Here is a 21,208-nt window from a genome sequence, read left to right on the forward strand (position 1 = left end):
TCTATGTATTGTTTTTGATATTAAAATTTTAAATTATAACAGTCTCAGAGGTCTAAATTTAAGTCAATACAAAGGGGTGAGGCCATCGTCTAGCTATTTTCTAGAATTCCATGCTTCTAAAGCACTGTAATGAATACATTCTATTTTTTCAAGCCTCAAAATGATAGTAATTCTTGCCACTTTGCAAAATCAAGCAGTTTCTTTGGTTATTCCTGATTAGCATATCTTGATCTAGCTTATCAAAGCTACCTTCCATATTTTGCTCCACTCCACAATGGATCTGATCAAGGGGGCCTTTCACATTCAAAGAGCGCTCTGTATTCACTGTATCCTGACAGGACTGCCCTGCAGGTAAGAAATGGGCCCTTTAACTGTCTAGCCATAGGCTGCCAGACACAAAAGAAAGCTATGCTGTTATGGAATCTGAAGCAGTAAGATTTTTCCAAAAATGCTTGGGTCACAGGAACATCTGATTCAATATGGAAAATTGTATTATTGTTCACACTTCCACAGAAACATATGACATTTCAGGGGAACACAGCAAAACAAATGAAAACCCTCAAGAGCAGCTACCAATTTTGCTAAATGTTATACCAGACGAGGTGGATGGTGGGGATGGGGAAAAAAAGTGACCTCAACTCGTGGTCAGATGACTTTCTGTAATGTCAATAACATTTGCAACTAAGAAAGGGAATGGGTGATTCTATCATCAACTATTTTTCCCCCACTCTGACAAAACCAGGCCCCTATTTTATGTCTAACCCAAAAGAAACAGTTTGAAAGAGAGTGAAGAGGATTCTATGTGAAGTATTATACTCAACAATTCTTCCTCAGGTTAAAAAAAAAAAAAATTCATCCTTAAAGTTTATGTGCACATTTTAGGGTCAAGTTTAATTCTACTGGAAAAAAAAAAAGTGCAGTTTTACCCTCTTTGTATAATATCCAAACAAAACAAACAAACAAAAAAACCCACCTAATTTTGTTCAGAGTACTCAATGAACTACTGGCCTCCACATGGCACTCTGTGGTTTTTGATTGGCAAAACTAAGTACCATAGTTACATAATGATACACAGAATCTCTTCTCAAGATATTTTATTTCCTATTTAAAAGTAAGCCATGAACTATAGTACATAAGTAAATATAAGACAAACTTAAGTACTTTAGCTAGTATACTTATGCAATTAATTCTTTTTAATATTTTTTAAAATGTCAAAAATTCTTAGCATGTCTAAAAGCAAAAAAAAAATGTATCCCCCAGGTATACTTGACCAGTTTCTGCTCTTTGAACACCCCAAGGTTTTCAACATCTGAGCCCTTTTTTATTCTGCTCCCTCTGTGATTTTCTTAAATTCTTTTGCAATAAGGATTTAGAGAACAAGAATAAATATCTAGATTATATTATTTTAAGGCTCTACAAAAAAGGCCTTCACCCAGTCAAAATATAAGACCATGGTTTTGGCTTTCATAAAAATCACGATGTAAGAAACATAAATTTTAAGAATATTTCTATATATTCTGCTAAAAATCAAAGGCATTATTTATTATGCCATCCAATGTCCTTTATATGACAGTCTGAGAGAGAAACAGCCTTGAAAAGTCAGTACCTGGAAAGAACCACTCTATTTTTCCTGATAAAATTGCTACACGCTTCCGCTTCCTTTATTCTAATGCTAGGGACGATGCAATCAAATATGTATTCTTTTTTGCCTTGGTTGCCTGAAGATTAGCTAAATTTGCTTTTGAATAGCAATAAATAACCTATCCCGATAGGTTACATAGCCTAATACATATTTGTCCCTTTTATTTTAAAGTTGCAATTTTTTATGACATGTTTTTAATTATGCTACGGTAAAAGTCACCTTATATGTATTTTGAAATATGTTTTAAATTTAATTTTTTTAAATAACAAATGTCCAGTTCATGTTTTTCAAAGAGGTTGATTCCGATTCTATACCATATGCATTGAAATACAATTTTGATTGGTACATTTCAAAAGTCCCTGTTATTTTTAATATTTTAGGAAGAAACTGGGCAAGAACGCTCATTGAATATTTGGAAAGTTTCCATTTATTCAAATATTTACGAAACATCTATTCTACTCCAGCACTACTTTGAGGCCTCAACATACAATTGCCTTTTTCTTTTAATTTGTTTATTCTGGTTTCATTCTGATTCTTCATTTTGACTACCTTTGGAAGCAATCACTGCAAAACTTGGAGAATTATCCTTTAATCCGCAAATAAGTGAATGAGTCTGTATCATTTCAAGAAAATTCATTAGCTGTGATACTGGCTAAGGAAATAAACATTAGTTTATTTAGATTTTCTTTCCTTCTAGCTTATTTCTAGTTATGAGAGTAGTCTTCCTGGCATGGTCTGTTGTGTAACGATAGATTCCAAAATACTTCACAGTAAAGACCTAGTTTTTCCAATGCTGTTCAGTTTTGATAGACTCTCATACTGCCCATTGTTATGTCTCCTCTGCATCGTTTTGTGGATGCAGGAGGCAAAAACCTGCATTTTGGTTAAAGCTAAAGCTAAAATTAACCAGTTACCTAATATACATAAAGAACTAGCTGAGTCACTGCATAAGTACAACCACATTTAAGGTTTTTTCTGGATCAGAGGGTTTAAAACCAAGTGTACTAGTTTTCTCTTGCTGCTATAACAAATTACCATAAATTCAGTGGCTTAAACAGCACAAATTTGTTGTTTTATAGTTCTGGAGGCCAGAAGTCCAAAATGGGTCTCACTGGGCTAAAATAAAGGTGTCAGCAGGACTTGGTTTCTTCTCGAGGCTCTAGAGAAGAATTTATTTCCTGTTCTTTCTGGCTTCTACACAACTCCCACATTCCCTGGCTTCTTGGCCCCTTCCTCCACCTTCTAAGCCAGCAGCATTGTGCCACTCGGTGACTTTCTTCCACAGTCACATCTTCTTCCAATCGACTCTTCCCTTCTGCCTCCTTCCATTTTCAGAATCTTTGTGATTACATGGGGCCATATGGATAATCCGAGACAACTCCCCTATTTAAGGTCAGCTGACTAGGGACCTTAATTTCCTTTGCCACATAACCTAACATACTCACCAGTTCTAGGGATTAAGATGCAGACATCTTTGAGGGCTCATCAGTCTGCCTACCACCTCAAAGCAGCGTTCCATTTCTATTTACTAATTTGGATTTTCAAAATACTTTAGTCCTCCTACAGTTTTTCAATGCTATGCTAGGAAAAGAAGTTCTTGGGGAGGAACAATGTAAGATTACCAGCAGTAATAACTTGTGTTTCAGTCCTTAGCCATGAGCTCTGATTCTATTGGGATGACTCTGATACTCAATGAAAGATAATGGATATAGCCAGAATAGCCACTGCCATCTGCTCCTGGATCCTTGTAGCCTGAAACTCCTGACTTACATTCTGGGAAACTGATGCTGTGGAACATGCAATCAGACTGTGGCCTCCAGGATAATGTTCTGATGCGATCCAACTTGGCTAGAAAAAGGGGCTTCTCATTAAACTTTTAGAAGCTAAATCCTCCTCCAAAATTGTTCCAATGAGCTTAGAATCATTAAAATTGTCCAACACACTAAGTAATAACGTTTATAGTTTGTTTTAAACATGCAAAAAATAAAAGTAGCCTAATTTTTTCATGCCATTACTAAGGGCTGAGCAGGTGACTATTTCAACAACTATACAATCTATAAGCTCTAAAGCCTCTAAATCTCGAATCATTAAAAAAATAACACTTTGAATGTTTTTATGAATATGTTCCAGACATACTTTCTCACAAGAATCCTTGACTAAAGATAATTATTATATTTCAATCATAAGTCATAGAAAGTAAAAAGTCTGAATAACTGGCTGAAGGCCCTACATGGAATCTAAATATGAAACAAACTGAATCAAATTTGAATTTATGGCCTGAATTCTAGTAGATAAATGTATATCGGTGGTGATTAAATACTTAAAACAGGCACGTTCAGTCATCAAATGCTAAAATATAAATTGTATGGCAGTTTACATAGAGTCAAATTGGCTCTATTGTGGTATGATGTCACACAAAGGTTATGAGAGGTATACTGTTTCCTGAAAGCCTTGTTTTTTTAACACACAGTAAGCAATGCCAATGTGAGAAGTAGACATCTCTCACCTTTTTAACTGATACCCGCAATTTCTACCTCTCACCTGCTGACCTCCACCCTCACTCCCCCAAAACTATACCTAAAACAAAGGTGCTTCTGAGAACTATTCATAGTTCCCATGACCCCGGTAGGATCTCCATCCATATTTCAGCTCAGCACTGCTTGTTGGCAACACTCAAGCAGGCCAACTTTGAGATCTGATTAAGGATTGGGATAGGTAGTGATCCAAGAGGAATTTTATTTGCATAGCCTCTAAAACAGAATTCCGAAAATCTATGCACATATTTTTAAATAACATCTAAACATTTTTAACATAAAGCACTTGAAAAAGGAACATGCTTTCATATGCTCTGATACATATTTATCAGAACCTCAGGGCTGCAGATTTCACCATTCAATCTACGGAAAATATCTGCTCTATAACATAATTGGCAGAGCCAATCCTCATTGACAAGCCAATCAACCCAATAAGACTTTCTGTCAAAACAAGCCTAACTTCGTTTTTTTTCAGTCAAATGTGAAGATAGTCTTGGTGACAATCTGCATTCTGAATGCTAAAAGGAACAGATAAATACAGCATGGAGCCTTGTCATGTGCTCATCCCTTGGATGAATGAGGAAGAAGAAAGGAGAGCTGGCAGGCACCCATGCTCAGAGGCAGATCAGTTTCAAGAAAGAGATGGAAGTTAAGGATCTGAAAACTAAAACTCTTGAAACTGTCTATGCCCTGGGAAGTCTTGAAGCCCAAAGGCATGTGCATAGTTTGGGAACTGCTGAGAAAAAGCACTTAAATTCTTCTCTGAAAGGATCTAACGTGAAACAAATATAAAGCGGTATTTCTAAACAAAAAGTCCTCTGACTGCATTTCTTTGAGGGACCCTAAGCCTTTGGAAATATCTTAAAACACATATTATGTTCTCTTCATCAAAATGGAGAGTCAACAATTATAGATTATAATCTTGATTATGCAGTCTACCTTGTGTATAATCTTGAATGGGCAGTTCTGGCATCCCAGGATTTGCTTCTCCATTTCCTCTAGGCCTTGGGATTCCTTGATTTGTTCTAACCCTCTATCCATATTTGGTCATTGGTGAGTGTGTGTTTCACCCAGTCTAAATTAGTCACCTTTCACCCTCAAGCTCCTAGATCTCACCCCATATCATTATTGGGCCTTACGCTCATCTTCTTATGCTCTAGCCTTTCTAGTGCCAGAAGTGGATAAGCTTTTTTTTTTTAAAAAAAAAACAAACAAACAAACAAAACAAAACAAACAGAAACAACTGCAACTGCCAAGGCTATCCTATTGTGCCAACAGAGCTGCGTTTGCAAACTATTACATACTTTTAAGTGGAAATATAAGGAGTGTAAAGTCATACTGGAAATGCATTCTGAAAACCTCTCCCCTCATGTTTCTGGGAGGAAAGTTAGAAGTAAATTACTGACAATGGGCAAGAAAAGAGATGCAAAGAAGACAACTTTATTAGGCGCTTTCTGTTCTGTACCAGGACTGTGGTCCTTTCAGAGCAAGGTCCAAGTGATTCGACAACACAATACCCAGTTTCCATCAGTTGCTGCAACTTGATCCCACGGCGAGTGCTCTGGCAAGCACGCAGAGGGCGAATGGGTCTGCGGCCACTCCCGATCAAGGTCGTCTGATGCATTTGTTAGGCTGCGATTGTTTCCGCGTCACCTCTTAGCAGCAGGTGTGCGTTCCCCTCCAAATGCCCACCACCTGGCTGTGCCCACCTCCGTTCGCGCCCCAGCCACCTGGTAACCGGCGGTCGCGAGGTGCTGCTGCGGGGACAGCCCGGCCTTCAGACGCAATCACTGGGGAAGAGGCGAGGACACGGCTGGAGGCTGAGGCTGAGGCTGAGGCTGAGGCTGAGGCTGAGGCTGGAGGCGCGCGCGCAGGTGCCCGCACCCACCCACCCCTGCACACGCGCGGACTCGGTGCGGGGCGGACGGGGGAGGGGAGCGCAAGGCCTTACCAGGTCAATGAACGTCAGGAATTTCCAGCTCCCGCCGTAGGTCTGATGCGAGGGCATCTCGATGGCCTTGTAGTTGCACAGGATAGAGCAGTAGGACAGCAGGATCGCCACCCGCAGCACCTGGCACGGGACGAGCGCCATGTTCGCGAGAGGCCCGGGCGGCGGGAAGGCGGGGCGGGGCGGGGCGGGGCGGCGCGGGGCGGGCGCCGGGGGATCCCTGGCTCGGCGCGGCTCGGCTCGGCGCGGCGCGGCGCGGCGGGGCGGGGTCTGGGGCGGGCGCGCCCCGCGGGACGGCGACCGCGAGCGCCCGGCGACCTGCGCGGGCGGGCGGGCGGGGCGGGCCCTGGCGGCGGCGGCGGCGGCGGCGGCGGCCGGGCGCCGTGGCGTCAGCTCCTTCGTCATCTCCGTCATTCCGCTGCTGGTGCGCGGGGCCCCGGGAGGCCGGGCCGGGGCGCCCCCTGGGCGTCGGGTGGGCGGGCTCCGCGGGCGGCACCTGCGGGCGGGGCGCGGCGGGGCGCGGCGGGGCGGGGCGTGCGCGGGCTCGGGGCTCCGCCGCCCGAGTGTGCAAACGGCCTCCTAGACGTGCTGCGACCGGGCGGCCTGGGACTCTGCACCGGAGGTTTATAAACAAAAGGTCAAAAAAAAAAAAAAAAGGGTCATAGAGAAAGGGGTGTCGGGCAGGCAGCTGGTTCTGCTTCACGACTGCGTTCTGCTTCGCAACATCTCGTTCTGAGTTTGGAAGCAAGACTCGAGGGTGTGACTTAACACTTGTGCTCTGAGGGTTAATCGGGCATTACTCCCCCCCCCCCCTTTTTTTTTCCTAACGTAGGACACCAGAGCTTAGTGGGAGGAAAACAAATGCCTTCCAGTAAATGCTGTCGCAGGGAAGTTGCCTCAGCCTGTGGGCAGCGTTTTTTTTTTTTGTTTTGTTTTTTTTTTTTTTTTTTTTTTTTTCAAATATCATGATCACATCTCAGCCAGCCAGATGCAGGGTCAAGATTGTGAAAAGACAACATAGGTATTTCCTGTGGATCCATGTAGAACAGGTGTCCTCTCCCAACAGTCTCCGAGTCAGTGAATGTGGAGCAGGGGCCCGGGAAAGCAGAGTGTTCGAGATCAAGAGAAAGTAGCAACTCAGGAGGGTTTTCCTGAAAATTTCCAATCAAACTCTAAGCCAAAATAGAGAAACCCGTAGGGGTTGGTTTGTTTGTTTGTTTGCTTTTGTTTGTTTCCCTTATAATTAGACTAATAGACATTGATGTCAAGGGGCACCTGCGTGGCTTACCTGGTCAAGTGTCTGCCTTTGGCTCAGGTCAGGATCCCAGACTCCTGCGATCCAACCCGGCATAGGGCTTCCTGCTCCCAGGGAGTCTGCTTCTCTCTCTCTCCCTCCCCCCACTCATATTCTCTCTCGCTTACTCTGCCTCTCAAAAAAAAAAAAAAAAAATCTTAAAAAAAAAAAAAACGAAATTGATATCACAAACATCAAGGTAACTCCGAGAACATTCTACTAGCATAAAGTTATTCATTATCAATAATTGTAGTCCATGCAATGTGTTGCAGTATGCAACATGTCCATGCAAAAATTGGATCTGTTTCTTTTTTGTCGCGTTCTTAAGATTGCAAAGTGAAAAAGTGGGTCCACTAAAGATCTTACTAGGTCCTTAATAAAGTTTTACAAGTTAATCTGATAGTCTCAAAGTTTGGTATACCCTTCCTGCCATACATTTTAGAAAACCATCAATAAAATTCTCATTCCTATCATTACAAAATATAACATCTTCATAAAGTCATTTGAGATTTTAGTCTATAATCAGTTTCTTTTTAAATAAATAATTATAGCAGTCAAATAACAGTTTGAACCCATTCTAATGGGCTTGATTTTGTTATTTTGCATTTGATAATCATTATTAAACAGCTTTGTGGAGTTATTGTTTTGTTTTATTTTGTTTTGTTTTGGAGCGGGAGATGGATATCTGTGGGCCAGAGGGAGATGGAGCAATTCTAAGCAAGAAGGCTTCAGGCCCAGGGTGGAGACCAACATGAGTGTTGATCTCAATCTTGAGATCATGACCAGAGCAGAAATCAAGAGTCAGACACTTAGCCCACTGAGTCATCCAGGTGCTCCTGGAGGGTTTTTTTTGTTGTTTTCTTTTTTTTTTTTTTTAATGAAACATCGGCATAAACCGTTACTCAAATATTTTTTTTTTTTACTCTTTTTTTTGTTTTTTTTACTCAAATATTTTATGGGATGTCAGTCTACAATTTTTGGAACTTCTTGTTCACTGTTAGCATGTCCAGGTTGGGGTGTTTTTTTTTTTTTTTGGCTTTTTATACCATATCTAATAATCTTAGTTATGTTTTACAGGTATTTTTGTGTGTGTGTGAGAAAAATTTACACAGAGAATGTGTTTTTATAGTGTAAATAATATAATGGGATATTGCTCTTAAAATTTCACTCAGTAAAAGTAGCCCCATTTTAGGAACTGTAATACATTATTTACTGATACGTATTTCTATGGTAATTCTGTATTGAATTAGAGAATACTGTTTTTCACCATAGAGAAGAAATACCTGCATGTCACTTTTTAGCTTTTTCATTCTACCACACAATTAGTGGTGATAAAGGAGAATACCTTTACCCAGTTGAGGTTCATAGAAATATGTTTCCCACTGAAATATTTTAAGACCCTATCTTAAATTCTAGTTACCTTAGTGTTGTTTGACTATTGTAATAGTTTTTAGCTCTTAGTCTGTAGTGTATAGGCTGGACATACTCTTCCTTAAGAACTTCTAAAAACTGGTATAGTTTCTTTCTTTCTTTCTTTTTCTTTCTTTCTTTCTTTCTTTCTTTCTTTCTTTCTCTCTTTCTCTCTCTCTTTCTTTCTTTCTTTCTTCTTTCTTTAAGGAAAGGGTGTCTGACATATTGGTGATGATAATCCTTGCTAATCTTGGAAATGACAAGGACCCCTGTGTCTCCCTTATGTTGTACTCCAAGTAGCCAACTTTATATAGCTGTGGGTCTTTGCTTAAAATTCAAAAGGAAGAATTGTATATATGCATACCCTTATAATAGTCAATGTTTATGCATTTTATTTGGTTCTGTGTTTGCATTAGATAAGCATTTTCTAACAATATCAATATATTTGAGCAAATCCTTTTCCCTCCATTATTTGTCTGCACCACAAGGGTAAAAGTTGGGATGTATTTCTTGGACATGAGGAAAATACCCTTGGTGCTATAGAAAAGATCCCTTTGGGTTGCTTATTTTTTTCCTTTTTACAAAAGCAGCTTATGTGTGATATTAAAAAAGGAAGATTAAAAAATTACTCCTGCTCTCATCAACCAGAGAAAACACTACAAACGTACAGCACAGACCAGTCTGTTTACAATACATACATAGCTACTTGTGACATACTATGTAACAATTTGCATCAAGCAACTTGTATTTAATAAGAATATTCTCTTGTTATTTAAAACTCTATAAAATCGGGGATCCCTGGGTGGCTCAGTGGTTTAGTGCCTGCCTTTGGCCCAGAGCATGATCCTGAAGCCCTGAGATTGAGTCCCGCGTCGGGCTCCCGGCATGGACCCTGCTTCTCCCTCTACCTCTCTCTCTCTCTCTATGTCTGTCATGAATAAATAAATAAAATCTTTAAAAATAAATAAATAAATAAATAAATAACTCTATAAAATCATGCTTAATAATTGCATAGCATGACATAATATGAATATGATATTTTTCTTAAACTTTCCTCTGTTTTTGACATTTAGATTGTTTCCAGGTTTTCTTTTGTCACTATAAATTCAGTGTAATAACAGCATTTTGAATTGAGAAAGTCACTTTTTAAGCATTATTTATAGCTAAAACCCGTTTAAGAAACCACTCTTTTATCATCTAATGTGTGTGTTTCTTTATAAATGTTTATATGAACTGAGGTGCCAAGGAGAGCTGTTTTGCCCTAGAAGGCAGTTGGGAAAGATTAAGATCTAAATAAAAGGGGTCAGTCAATTGAGCATCTACCTTTGGCACAGGTCATGTTCCCAGGGTTCTGGGATCAAGGCCCACATCAGGCCACCTGCTCAGTGGGGAGCCTGCTTCTCCCTCTCCTTCTGCCTGTTTCTCCCCCTGCTTGTGTTCTCTCTCTTGACTGTCAAGTAAATTTTTAAAAATCTAAGTAAAAGAAGTAGGTAAAAAATCATACTTTTTTTCCAACAATTTATGCTCATTAGAGATTTTTTAAAATTACCTTAGATATGAAACTCAGTACCATTGCACTTCATTAGTCAGATTTTTTTGCTATTAAGTAGGAAGAGTAGTTATTTACAAGCTAAATGAGCAGCAGCCATTACAGTTGTGCTGATATTGCTGGTCACAGCAGTTTTCACAGATTTAAAAATGGACTGTGTTTGCTATAGAGAACTCTACTAAATTATGAGATTGGTAAAAACCAAGGATTCTATGGAAAGCCACTGAAAAGCTATAGAAAAGATAGTGTTGAGATAATGCACAAATCACCAGATAGATCACATATAGATCTGCAACATTCTCCTTACTCCCTGAAGTCTGTCAGTGCATTTGTCAATGATACTCATCTTGCTTGGGACATATCTTTGTGTGCATGTATCCAGATCCAGCACATCCAGCAGGACTTAGCATAAATCTACTTTAACTTTCCCTCTTCAGGGGCATCTGGGTGGCTCAGTTGGTTGACTGTCAGACTTTAGATTTTGACTCAGGTCATGATCTTAGGGGTTGTGGGATTGAGTCCCACGTCGGGCTCTTTGCTTGTTGGAGAGTCTGCTTGAGATTGTCTCTCTTCCTCTGCCCCTCCCCCCTGCTCCCATGTGCATGCTTGCACACTCTCTCTCTCTCTCTCTCTCTCAAATAAAATCCCTCTTCAGGAAAGATGTGGTCTTCCTGCTCTGAACGATCTACTTGGATGACTTACTGGTGATTCAAAATCTACATGTACTTATTGTACTTATTATTTCCTTCTCTAGACACTCTGCAGCATTCCTATTCTCTGATTACAGCACCAACATGTTATATTAGAAACGTCAGGATGGAGCCAGATGGTGTAGAGGTGCCAGTTTCTTAATACTAAAGTATCTCTGGAAATATGGCAAGCTGTAGGTAACTCATTCACCAGAATTCTCAGGGAGGGAATGGAGCGTTGTTAGAAGAAACATTTTCAGAAACAACTTAGGTGATAGGATGACAGATAAGAGAGATCTACAGGATCTAGAGTAACAACAAATCATTGCTAAAATTATTCTCCCCAGTGATGTCAGGGTAATTACATACTTTTGGTTTGCTGGATGAACTATGTATAAGAGTTTGGGACTAGAACTCAATTGCTCTGGGTCGTAGAGGTGAGAGGGGCTTTCTTCCCCATAGCCTTCAGCCTCTATTCTAAACAAATATCAAACAGACGTTTAAAGATATCTCAGCTGTCTTAAGCTCAAATCTTTCAGAGGACAGGCATGTAACATAATTAAATAAAGCTAATTGTAAGTTACAGTGCATAATTTGGTCTATTAAAAACCAGAATAAATGCCAGTGTAAATACATTGCAATTAAAATTTTGCAAGTTTGTGTGCCAACACACACACACACACACACACACATCTGTATGCTTGTGTCAGCTGTAGGTAGGGACTTCTTAATTATCATTTTGAAAAAGTGCCATGTTAACATCTTATCCAGGGTGTCCAAAATAACTGTCACTCACTCCTCCTCATCACCTATAAAAGTTAAGGCTACTTTGGCTGTAATTGACAACTCTATTCCTTGAAGCAGGATGAAGGAAAATATGAAGATGAGTGAAAAGAGCGTATGTACACTGTCCCTTAAGGAAGATTTATAGAAGATGCCACATGATTCCACCTTCACCTCATTAGCCAGCACTCGTCCACATGGCCACAGCTAGTAAAAGCGGCCTCCATTCTGGGTGGTCATGTACCCAGCCCCAAATCAGGGTTCCATTAGTGTGGAAAAAGGATGTTATGGGTTGAATTCCCCCCACACACACACACAAAGAATGTATGTTGAAGTTCATATCCCTACTACCTCAGAAAGTGGTCTTATTTGGAGATAGGGTCATTGCAGATGCAATTAGTTAAGATGGTATCATACTGGCAGATGGTAGATCTTTAAGCCAATACAACTGGCGTCCTTATAAAAAGAGTCACTCAGGAAGAATGCCATGTCAAGATGGAGGCAGAGACTAGAGTCATGACAAGCCAAGGAATGCCAAGGAGTGCAAACTGTCCCCAGAAGCCAGGCAAAGGTTGGAACAGGTTTACCTTCATGGGCCTTAGGAGGGACCAACCCTGCTGACACCTTGATTTCTAGGCTCCAGAATTATGAGACAACAAATTTCTGCTGTTTAAGTCCTCCAGTGTGTGGTACTTTGTTAATAGCATCTCTAGGAATTTAAAAAAAAAAAGAGGCGGGTATCCCTGGGTGGCTCAGCAGTTTAGCGCCTGCCTTCGGCCCTGGGTGTGATCCTGGAGTCCTGGATCAAGTCCCACATCAGGCTCCCTGCATGAAGCCTGCTTGTCTCTCTGCCTGTGTCTCTGCCTCTCTCTCTCTCTCTCTCTCTCTCTAGAATAAATAAATAAGATCTTTAAAAAAATAGCATCTCTAGAAATCTAATACAGGAAAGAAAACAAACATTGGGAGACCACTACCAGTTTCTACCACAACATCCAACTGATAGTTAAATTCTAATAATATTTTTTCTCTGCAACATTTGTCATATCTGAGCCTTAATTTCTACTTATACCACTATTACCTTCTGAAATAAACTCTGTTACTTTTGCCTCTATCCTTGGATCTCCACACCACCGTTATCACTGCCACTAGAATTATCTTCCTGAAACTGTAGCTCAGATTTCATCACTCCTCTTATCAAAAATAGTGATTTCCCATGGCCTTCAGGAAATCCCACTTTCTTATAATGGTGCTCAATGTCTTCCATAGTTTATCTGAGATATTGGCCCTGACATCCATAACCTTAACTCAGTGTTTCAACTAACATGAGTATACCTTTTAAAATATTTTGTTTTGGGGATCCCTGGGTGGCTCAGCGGTTTAGCATCTGCCTTCAGCCCAGGGCATGATCCTGGAGTCCCGGGATCGAGTCCCACGTCGGGCTCCCTGCAAGGAGCCTGCCTCTCCCTCTGCCTGTGTCTCTGCCTCTCTGTGTCTCTCATGAATAAATAAATAAAATCTTTAAAAATAAATAAAATAAAATATTATGTATCCCATTATTATCGGAATACTTATTTCCCCCAAAACACAACATTTATTTTTACTCTTCTATGCTCCTTGGGTACAACTGATTCATATCACTTTCTTCATCTGTTGAAAGTCTATTCATCTCTTAAGGCTCAGCTCTGACAGAACTCTTCCAGTAATGCAAAGACGTGCCATTTGAAATGCCCTTTCACATTATACTAAATGGCAATTGTAGCATGTTTTGATGGGGCACCTCAGGAGCATCACTGGGACAACATCATCACCCTCCTGGCAGGGAATTGCCCTAAGATGCCCTTCACATGGAAGTGGCCAATTCCCTGGGGATGCGGCTGTCACAGAACATTCTTTCTCTTGTGTAAGATGGAAAGTATATTTCTCAATAGTTTGAGATTCCATGAAGCAGCTAATTAAACTATTCCTTGGGTCCCAGACTCTTTGTCCATAAAAGGCAAGACTTTGGGGGAACTATGAGCCTCTGCAGTCAGGCAGTATTACAGAAATGTGGAATGCAGGGATGGTGGGATGGGTAGCTACTTCTTACCATATAAAGCAACCTTTTCCAAGAATTTAGGGCAGCTAAAATGTCTGCAGTCCATTTATTGGCCCTCTGTGTTAGTTATCCTCAGAGCTGGTTAAAAGTCCAGTTTAGAAGCTAGCATAATAAACATCCAGTACAAAAGAAGAGTTTGACAAAATTAAACCAAACACCATCATTTCGTTTTCAGAAAACAGATTTGCCATGAGAGATGGTAGCATCAAGCCATCCAGCCAAGTGCCAGAAGCCAGATTAAATTATCTGTGAAGTTGGCCAACCAAGAGCAGAGAGAACTCCTGCCTCCCTCAACCCACAGGAAAACCTTGGGAGCCAAGCAGGCCTGCTGGAGCAAGGCTAGTTCTGACACCTCGCCCCCGGAGCTGGGGATCCACTTTCCATTCTTCGCAAAAATTCATGTGTCAAAATTAGCAGGTGAATTGTTCACATCACTGACACCTGGAGTCTGAACACAGAAGAAGATAAGACAACTGTAAGGATCTTTGAAAGGTTATCTGTGAAGACAATGATCTGTTTAGGCCATGCCATGATTCTGAGTAAAGATGGAAATTGCTGGAAGGACTTCTAAGGAATATTTTGCTAACACCGCTTTTCCCTAGTCTTATTTTTCCTGTTTCACAGTGATATGATGATTAGAACTTTAGTAGCCATTTTCTCAGTATGAGGAAAATAACCAGAGATATTGGCCCTGACATCCATAACCTGCCGAGCCAATGCCAATAGCAGCCTGCCTCCTTGCAGACTTCTTACGATATGGGAAAAATAACCCCCTATTTGCTTAAAGCCATGTATGAGGGTGTTTCATTACATACAGCTAAATGGTGGTACAGATAGGTAATTGGGGTTATTTCTTGGCATGCTTTAAAAAGTGCTGAATCAGAGGATAGTAGGATAGTACTAAGACCAGAATTTAAGTTTATGTATTTTATTAATTTAATAAACACTCAGGTAATACTTACTGTAGGCCAGGTTTTATCTAAACACTTTACAAATATTAACTCATTGTCTCCTCATTAAGGATGGTTACTATTATTATCCCCATTTTAATTAAGAGCAAATGGAGGCATAGAGAAAATTAAGTAAACTGCCCAAGATCATACAGCCAGTAAATGTCAAAGCTAGGATAGAAAACCAAGTTTTGAGGTTCTTAATCACTATATCACGCCACCTGATGATGCCAGTCAATGCATATCCCATCCCAGGTTCTAATTCCCCTTCTGCGACTGATAAGCCATGTAATTAGGGTTGTGTTTCCTCAGAGTTTACAGTTTTGACACCCCCCTTCCCCCAACTGCCAGCTGCCCCCACACTGATATCGGACAGAAACATATTGGGCAGAAACAACATCTGTATTTCAGCATCTTTGTCGATGCCATTATCTGATTCATAAGGATGGGAAAATTTGAGATAAGATTCCCACAGGCCCACAAACCACTTTATAATAACCTTCACGAAACTTCCATTACTGACAATCTTTGTTATCATTTGACCATATCATTTAATTTCATAGCACCGAAGTCCTCTGAGGTTATCTTTGACAAACTTGAGCTCTATCTTCTTTAAATGAATGCTTCATCAATACCTATTTATGCCTCATTTCTCCATTATTCCTTTCACAAAAACTACATCTGATTCCGGATTTATCCAATAACTATATTCAGTGTAATTTATTTTCAAGAATTGTGTAGTGATGTTCCTTTAAGTTTTACCTAAATTGATGGATTATTTTCTTTCAAAATAGCCTGCTTTTCCACCTTAATATTTATTGGAGGCCTGACATCTTTATATTGACAGTCGCAGAATGACTTCTATTTGGAGGAAAACTTAAAGATCAACTGTTCTAGGTCCTTTGTTTTATAAATGATGAAACAGGCTCTGAAATTTAAATAACTTGCCTAAAGTTACTGGCAGATCCAGATCTAAAACTTTCCTTAGGGCAGCTTTTTATTTCCTTTTTATTTTATTTACATTAATAGATTTAATTTTTAAAAAAGTTTTAGGTATACAGAAAATTTGAGCAGAAAGTCTCCATATACTCCCTCTCTCTCTGCCACATACAGGTTCCCCTACCATTAATATCTTGCATTAGTGTGGTACATTCATTAAAATTGATGATTATTACTGATTAAAGTGTGTATTTACATCAGGGAAAACTAGAGGTGAGTATCTCTCATGAATACAGATGTAAAAACCTTCAACAAATTATTAACAAATCAAATTTAATAATGTATAAAAAATTATACAGCATGACCATGTGGGATTTGTGCTAGGCATGCAAGTTTTGTTCAACATTCAAAAATCAATTAATGTAATCCATCAATCAACAGGCTAAAAATATAAATCATATAATCAAATCAATAGACTCAAGGAAAGAAAGCATATGACAAAATCCAATGCTCATTCATGCTAAAGAATCTTTGCAAACTATAAACATAGGGAAACTTCCTGAACTTATTAAAGAACATTTTTTAAGACCCTTCAGTTAGCATTAACACAAATGGTAAGAAATAGATGCTTTCTCCTTCAGATCAAGAGCAAGACAAGGATGTTCTCTCTTACCATCCCTACTCAACATTGAACTGAAAGTCCTTATTAATCAGTCCTTATATAATACATATAAATGGGGAAATGAAATAAAAGTATATAGATCAGGAAGGAAGAAATAAATCTTTCTTTGTTCAGATGATATGAATTGCTTATCTAGAAAATCCCACAGAATAAATAAAAAAACTCTTGAAACTAATAAATGATTATAACAAGTTTTTCAAAATGCAAGGTTAATATGCAAAAGCTTATTCTTTTTCTATATAACAGCAACAAAGGTTGGAATTTTAAAGTAAAAAATAAGACACTGTTTACATTAGTACCAAAAATGAAATACTTAGGTGTGGATCTAACAAAATACATACAAGTTTGATATGAGGAAAATTGCAAAATTCTGATGAAAGAAATAAAAGAATATCTAAATAAATGGATATTCTATGCTTACATATAGGAAGACTCAATACTGTTAAGATGTCAATTCTTTCCAGCATTATATGTCTATTCAATGCAATTCCAATCAAATATCAGCAAGGTATTTTGTAAAGCTATTTCAAAAGTTTATGGACCTAGAATAGCCAACATAAACAAAGTTGGAGGACTGATACTACCTGACTTCAATACTTATTATAAAGCTACAGTCATCAAGACAGTATGGTGTTAGAGAAAGAATAGACAGATCAGTGGAGCAGAATAAACCTACACAAATACAGTCAACTGGACTTTGATAAAGGAGCAAAGGCAATTCAGTGGAGAAAGGAGTCTTTTCTAGTTTTGCTGGAAAAACTTGATGTCCACATAGAAAAAGAAATGAACCTAGACACAGATCTTACACCTTCCACAAAAAATTAACTCAAAATGGAACATATTCCTAAGTGTAAAATGCAAGACTATAAAACTTACCACTAATCACAAATAAAGTTTATCACAAAATATAAAGCATACTAAATGCTATAGCTTTCCCCTATCATCCCAAATCCCTACAGTCCCCTAAAAATACAAAATTAAAGAAAAAAACCTAGAACCTTCCTGGAAGATTTTAAAAGGTGCCTCTTTGGATCAGAAGCTATAATGAATAATTGAAAGATGAAAAACAAAGTCAAGTGAAGAAGAGGAATATGGTCAAAATGCATAGGGAAAAGTTTTTTTAAAAAGAGTTCTTCATGCCCTGTGTAGGTGCGGTAGTCAGAAAGGCATCAACAGTAATGGATTGTGTGATTAGTTGGGGTAAATCAGCAAGAGCAACCAGGTGAGTCAACCCCTATGCATGCCCCTAGCCCCCACAGGGCAGGCAGTGACCTTCAGGTGGAAGCAGTGTCCAGGCTGTGTGCTCTAGATATGGAACCAGTGTGCTCTAGATATGGAACTGCCATTCCAGGTGCTACTGAGTACTCAGAAGAGGATGTTAACCCTTAAATGCATTTATTAAGAAAGCAAGATTTAAGATAAACTTTCAACCTAGTAGCAAAGAAAAAAAAGAAAGAGAAAAACCAAATAGAATAGTTTGAAAAGTTTAAAAAGACCAATGAAATGACATAAACTCTGGCAAAATTTGCTAATATTTAGTTTGAATTTCTGTTTCCAAGTACATAAATGAGCTTGGCCTCACTTTGCATTTGGTGTTAAGATTATAGGATGAACTGGGTAGTTTTCCCTCTTTTCTAATTTTGTTTTTATATATTTGGTATAATACAAAGATTATCTATTTCTTGATGGCTTGCTAAAAACTTGCAAAACTACATATGTATAGAGCCTCTTGTGCCATGAGTGGTCAAAGACTATTCTGAATAGAAGTTTAATTTTCTTAATTGTTAAATTTTGTATTTCTATTTGGGTCAATTTCATGAAGTGCATTTTAAGTAAACTTGTCCATTTCACCTAATTTCTCAAAATCATTAGTATAAAGTTATTGATATATTAGCTCATGATTTATTAATTCCCTATCAAATCTGTATTATGTATCATTTCTAATATCATTGTGACTTCTTTTTCTTCTTGATAAGTCCTACTGGAAAGTTTGTCTTACTTATTAGTATTTTCAAAATCTAATGTTTTTATTTTTTTTCTTTACACTTATTATTTCTTAGTTTTACAATCTTTAGGTGTATTGTTTTCTTTTGTAACTGAGTTGAACACTTACCTAATTTGTTTCCAATAATTTGTTTTTTAAATAAATTTCTCTTTACCTTAAGCTGTATCATTTATGATTTGGTATGTAGATTTCTAATTTCAGTGCATGGGGGGGTAGATGCCATGATTTCTGTTATGATGATTCTTATAATTTGAAGATATTTCCTTGGTGACATCTGAATATTGGTAAATGTTCAATGTATGATTGGGAAGAATTTATACTTCTTGTCTCCCTTTCATAGATCAAATACGTTATATCTTTGAATGATTTAAATATATTAATATTCAAGTCCTTTTCCAATGAGTCTAATATTTTTACTTTGTCAGGAATTAACTTTTCCATTTGTTGGGTCTATGATTTATCTTCCATGATAATTAGGTACTTCACTTGCTCTTGGGCCATATTATTGAGCAGTTTTGTGTTGCTTTTGGCCTGGTTTTATGGATCCAATAATTTTGAAGGAATTTCTACATAGTTTTATTATCCTGGCTCTCTGAAGCCATGTGAATGTATTTTGTCCTAGGCTTCAGGTAGGTAGCTTGATTTATTCTAAAAATCCAGCTGAAGAGTGGAGAATTTCCAGTCCATATTCACAGAAGTGTCAGGGGTGTCCTGTTCTCTGCTTATGCAAGAAATCCAGTGCCAGCAACCTTGATTCTGATCCATCAAGAGCTTAAAATCCCCAATCCTGGAGAAGGCCCCAGAGGATGTTATGGATCCTCAGAAAATATAGCTACTATTGTAAACAAGCTCACATATAATAAGTATAGTATGGTACTAGCCACTAGTGATAAAATACAAATGAATAGAACAGAAGTTGAAAGAATATACAACAAACCAATAACTAAAGAATTTTTTTTTCATGTAAGAGAAGGATTCTATACAGATATATTAGATAATGCTTAGTAATTGCTTTTTCCAATGTTCAAATAAACATTGAAAAAATCAAATGGGTGTCTGTCAGTGTGAGTAGTTCTATTTATTCTGTTACTTATATACATTGTCACATGTATGTGACAAAAATGGATTAAGTTTTCCATTTGATTTTATTTCCAGATATACCCTCCCTTTATTTTTTGACTGTTTTTAAATTTGTATGTTTTATTTTTATTGTTTGAGTGCTCACATCTGAAACAAATATTATAGTTTATTGATAGAAACAGAGAGCTATTATTTCAAAAACTGTAAAAACAAAACAAAATGGACAAACCAACTAACCAATCTCTGGTAAATCTAGCCAAAATAAGCCCAAGAAAACACAAACATAATATTAGCAAAGAAAAGGGATGTAAAACGAAAATAATAATTTTAAAATAAAGTTTATTTCCTGTAAATAAAAGCTTCAAAAAGATGTTTTTGTTGGAAAATACAAACAACTGGATTTGGCTGAATAAAATCTAGTAAGTCTAAATTGATTAATATTCATTGAAAAGCTAAAAATTTATCAAACATCCAGTAAAATGGCTCTGGGCCCTGTTAGTTTTCTCAAAAAAACAAAATTATCAACTAATTAAAGTTAAAATCTATATTATTTAACTGCTGCAAATCTCTTAAAAGCATCCTTTGATACAATAAACTTGATAAATTTATCACATGATAATGGGCCAATCTCTCTGATAAACACAAATTCAAATGATCTATGAAATATCAAATCTGCAGTACATTAAAAGAGTAATATACTTGATCAAATTTATTCAGGAACACAAAAATTATTCAATGTTAGAAATATGAAAATTTAATTTTAGTAGATAATGAAAAGGCATTCTCTAAATTTCAAAATTATTTCTGATTAAAATTCTTAGTGTGCTGTGAAAGAAGCATACTTTCTTAATTTGGCAAGGAATATTTTTTAGAAATCTTAGCAAATATAATGTTTAGTAATGAAATATCAAAAGTAATAACACAAAAGTCATTAGTTAAATTTTTTTTTCTGTTACTACTACTATCAGTCAACAATGTTTGGAGTTTCTGACCATTGAAAAATGTAAGAAAAAGAAATACAGTATTTATATTGGGGAAAATGTACAATCACTTTACCAAAAATTATGTAACTTCCTTGGAGCAAAACCAAGAAAATTATTTGACATATTAATAGCAATGGAAAATAGGCATAGGAAAACAATCAATTCAAGAATAACACACCAAAAATCAATAATACGTCAGAAAATGAAATGCTAGAGATGACTTATTAACAACACTAATAAACATAAGTAGAAATAAATCTAACAAAAAATTCCATGAGCTCTTTAATAAAATATAACTGAAATACAAAAGAAACATCATATCGGGGAGACAGTATGAATGACAAATTATAATAAAGTTATGACCACTACAACTGAAAAATAAATATAGCATCTTCAGAACATTGAACATTAATTTTAAATTTCTTTAGAAAATAAATAAGATCAACCAAGAAAAATATGAAAAAGTTTAAAGAAGTCTAGTCCTGTAATTTATTAGGACATATTACAAAAGTAATAAATGTACCATGAGAAAATAATGTTTATGTGGGGAACACTTTGTGAAATAACATCATGATAAAAACCATGAAGAAGATGAACAGAAGGGACCATATAAACGTGTAAAAGA

The 21,208-nt window shown here is 37.6% G+C and overlaps 1 protein-coding gene and 1 long non-coding RNA gene across 11 annotated transcripts in view; one reads left to right on the forward strand and one right to left on the reverse strand.

Moving 5' to 3' along the window:
- The window catches only part of AIG1 (androgen induced 1), a 240,788-nt gene extending 234,424 nt beyond the window's left edge, over positions 1-6,364 (reverse strand). For 3 of the 10 annotated variants that reach the window (XM_025997931.2, XM_072719496.1, XM_072719498.1), the window contains exon 1: positions 6,128-6,364. In XM_025997931.2, coding sequence (XP_025853716.1) covers positions 6,128-6,268 — 141 coding nt within the window. In that variant the 5' untranslated portion in view covers positions 6,269-6,364. Of the gene's footprint in view, positions 1-5,596; positions 5,967-6,127 lie in introns of those variants that run through there. The other 7 variants (XM_072719502.1, XM_072719529.1, XM_072719523.1 and 4 more) reach the window with 5 other exon arrangements.
- A 101-nt stretch (positions 6,365-6,465) lies between these two features.
- LOC140593837 (uncharacterized) lies at positions 6,466-18,679 on the forward strand. The gene is made up of 2 exons (XR_011994171.1): positions 6,466-6,548; positions 14,120-18,679. It is a non-coding gene; the product is annotated as an uncharacterized lncRNA (long non-coding RNA).
- The last annotated feature ends 2,529 nt before the right edge of the window (positions 18,680-21,208 follow it).

Source organism: Vulpes vulpes, chromosome 1 (genome assembly GCF_048418805.1).
Source record: "Vulpes vulpes isolate BD-2025 chromosome 1, VulVul3, whole genome shotgun sequence".
Classification (NCBI taxonomy): domain Eukaryota; kingdom Metazoa; phylum Chordata; class Mammalia; order Carnivora; family Canidae; genus Vulpes; species Vulpes vulpes.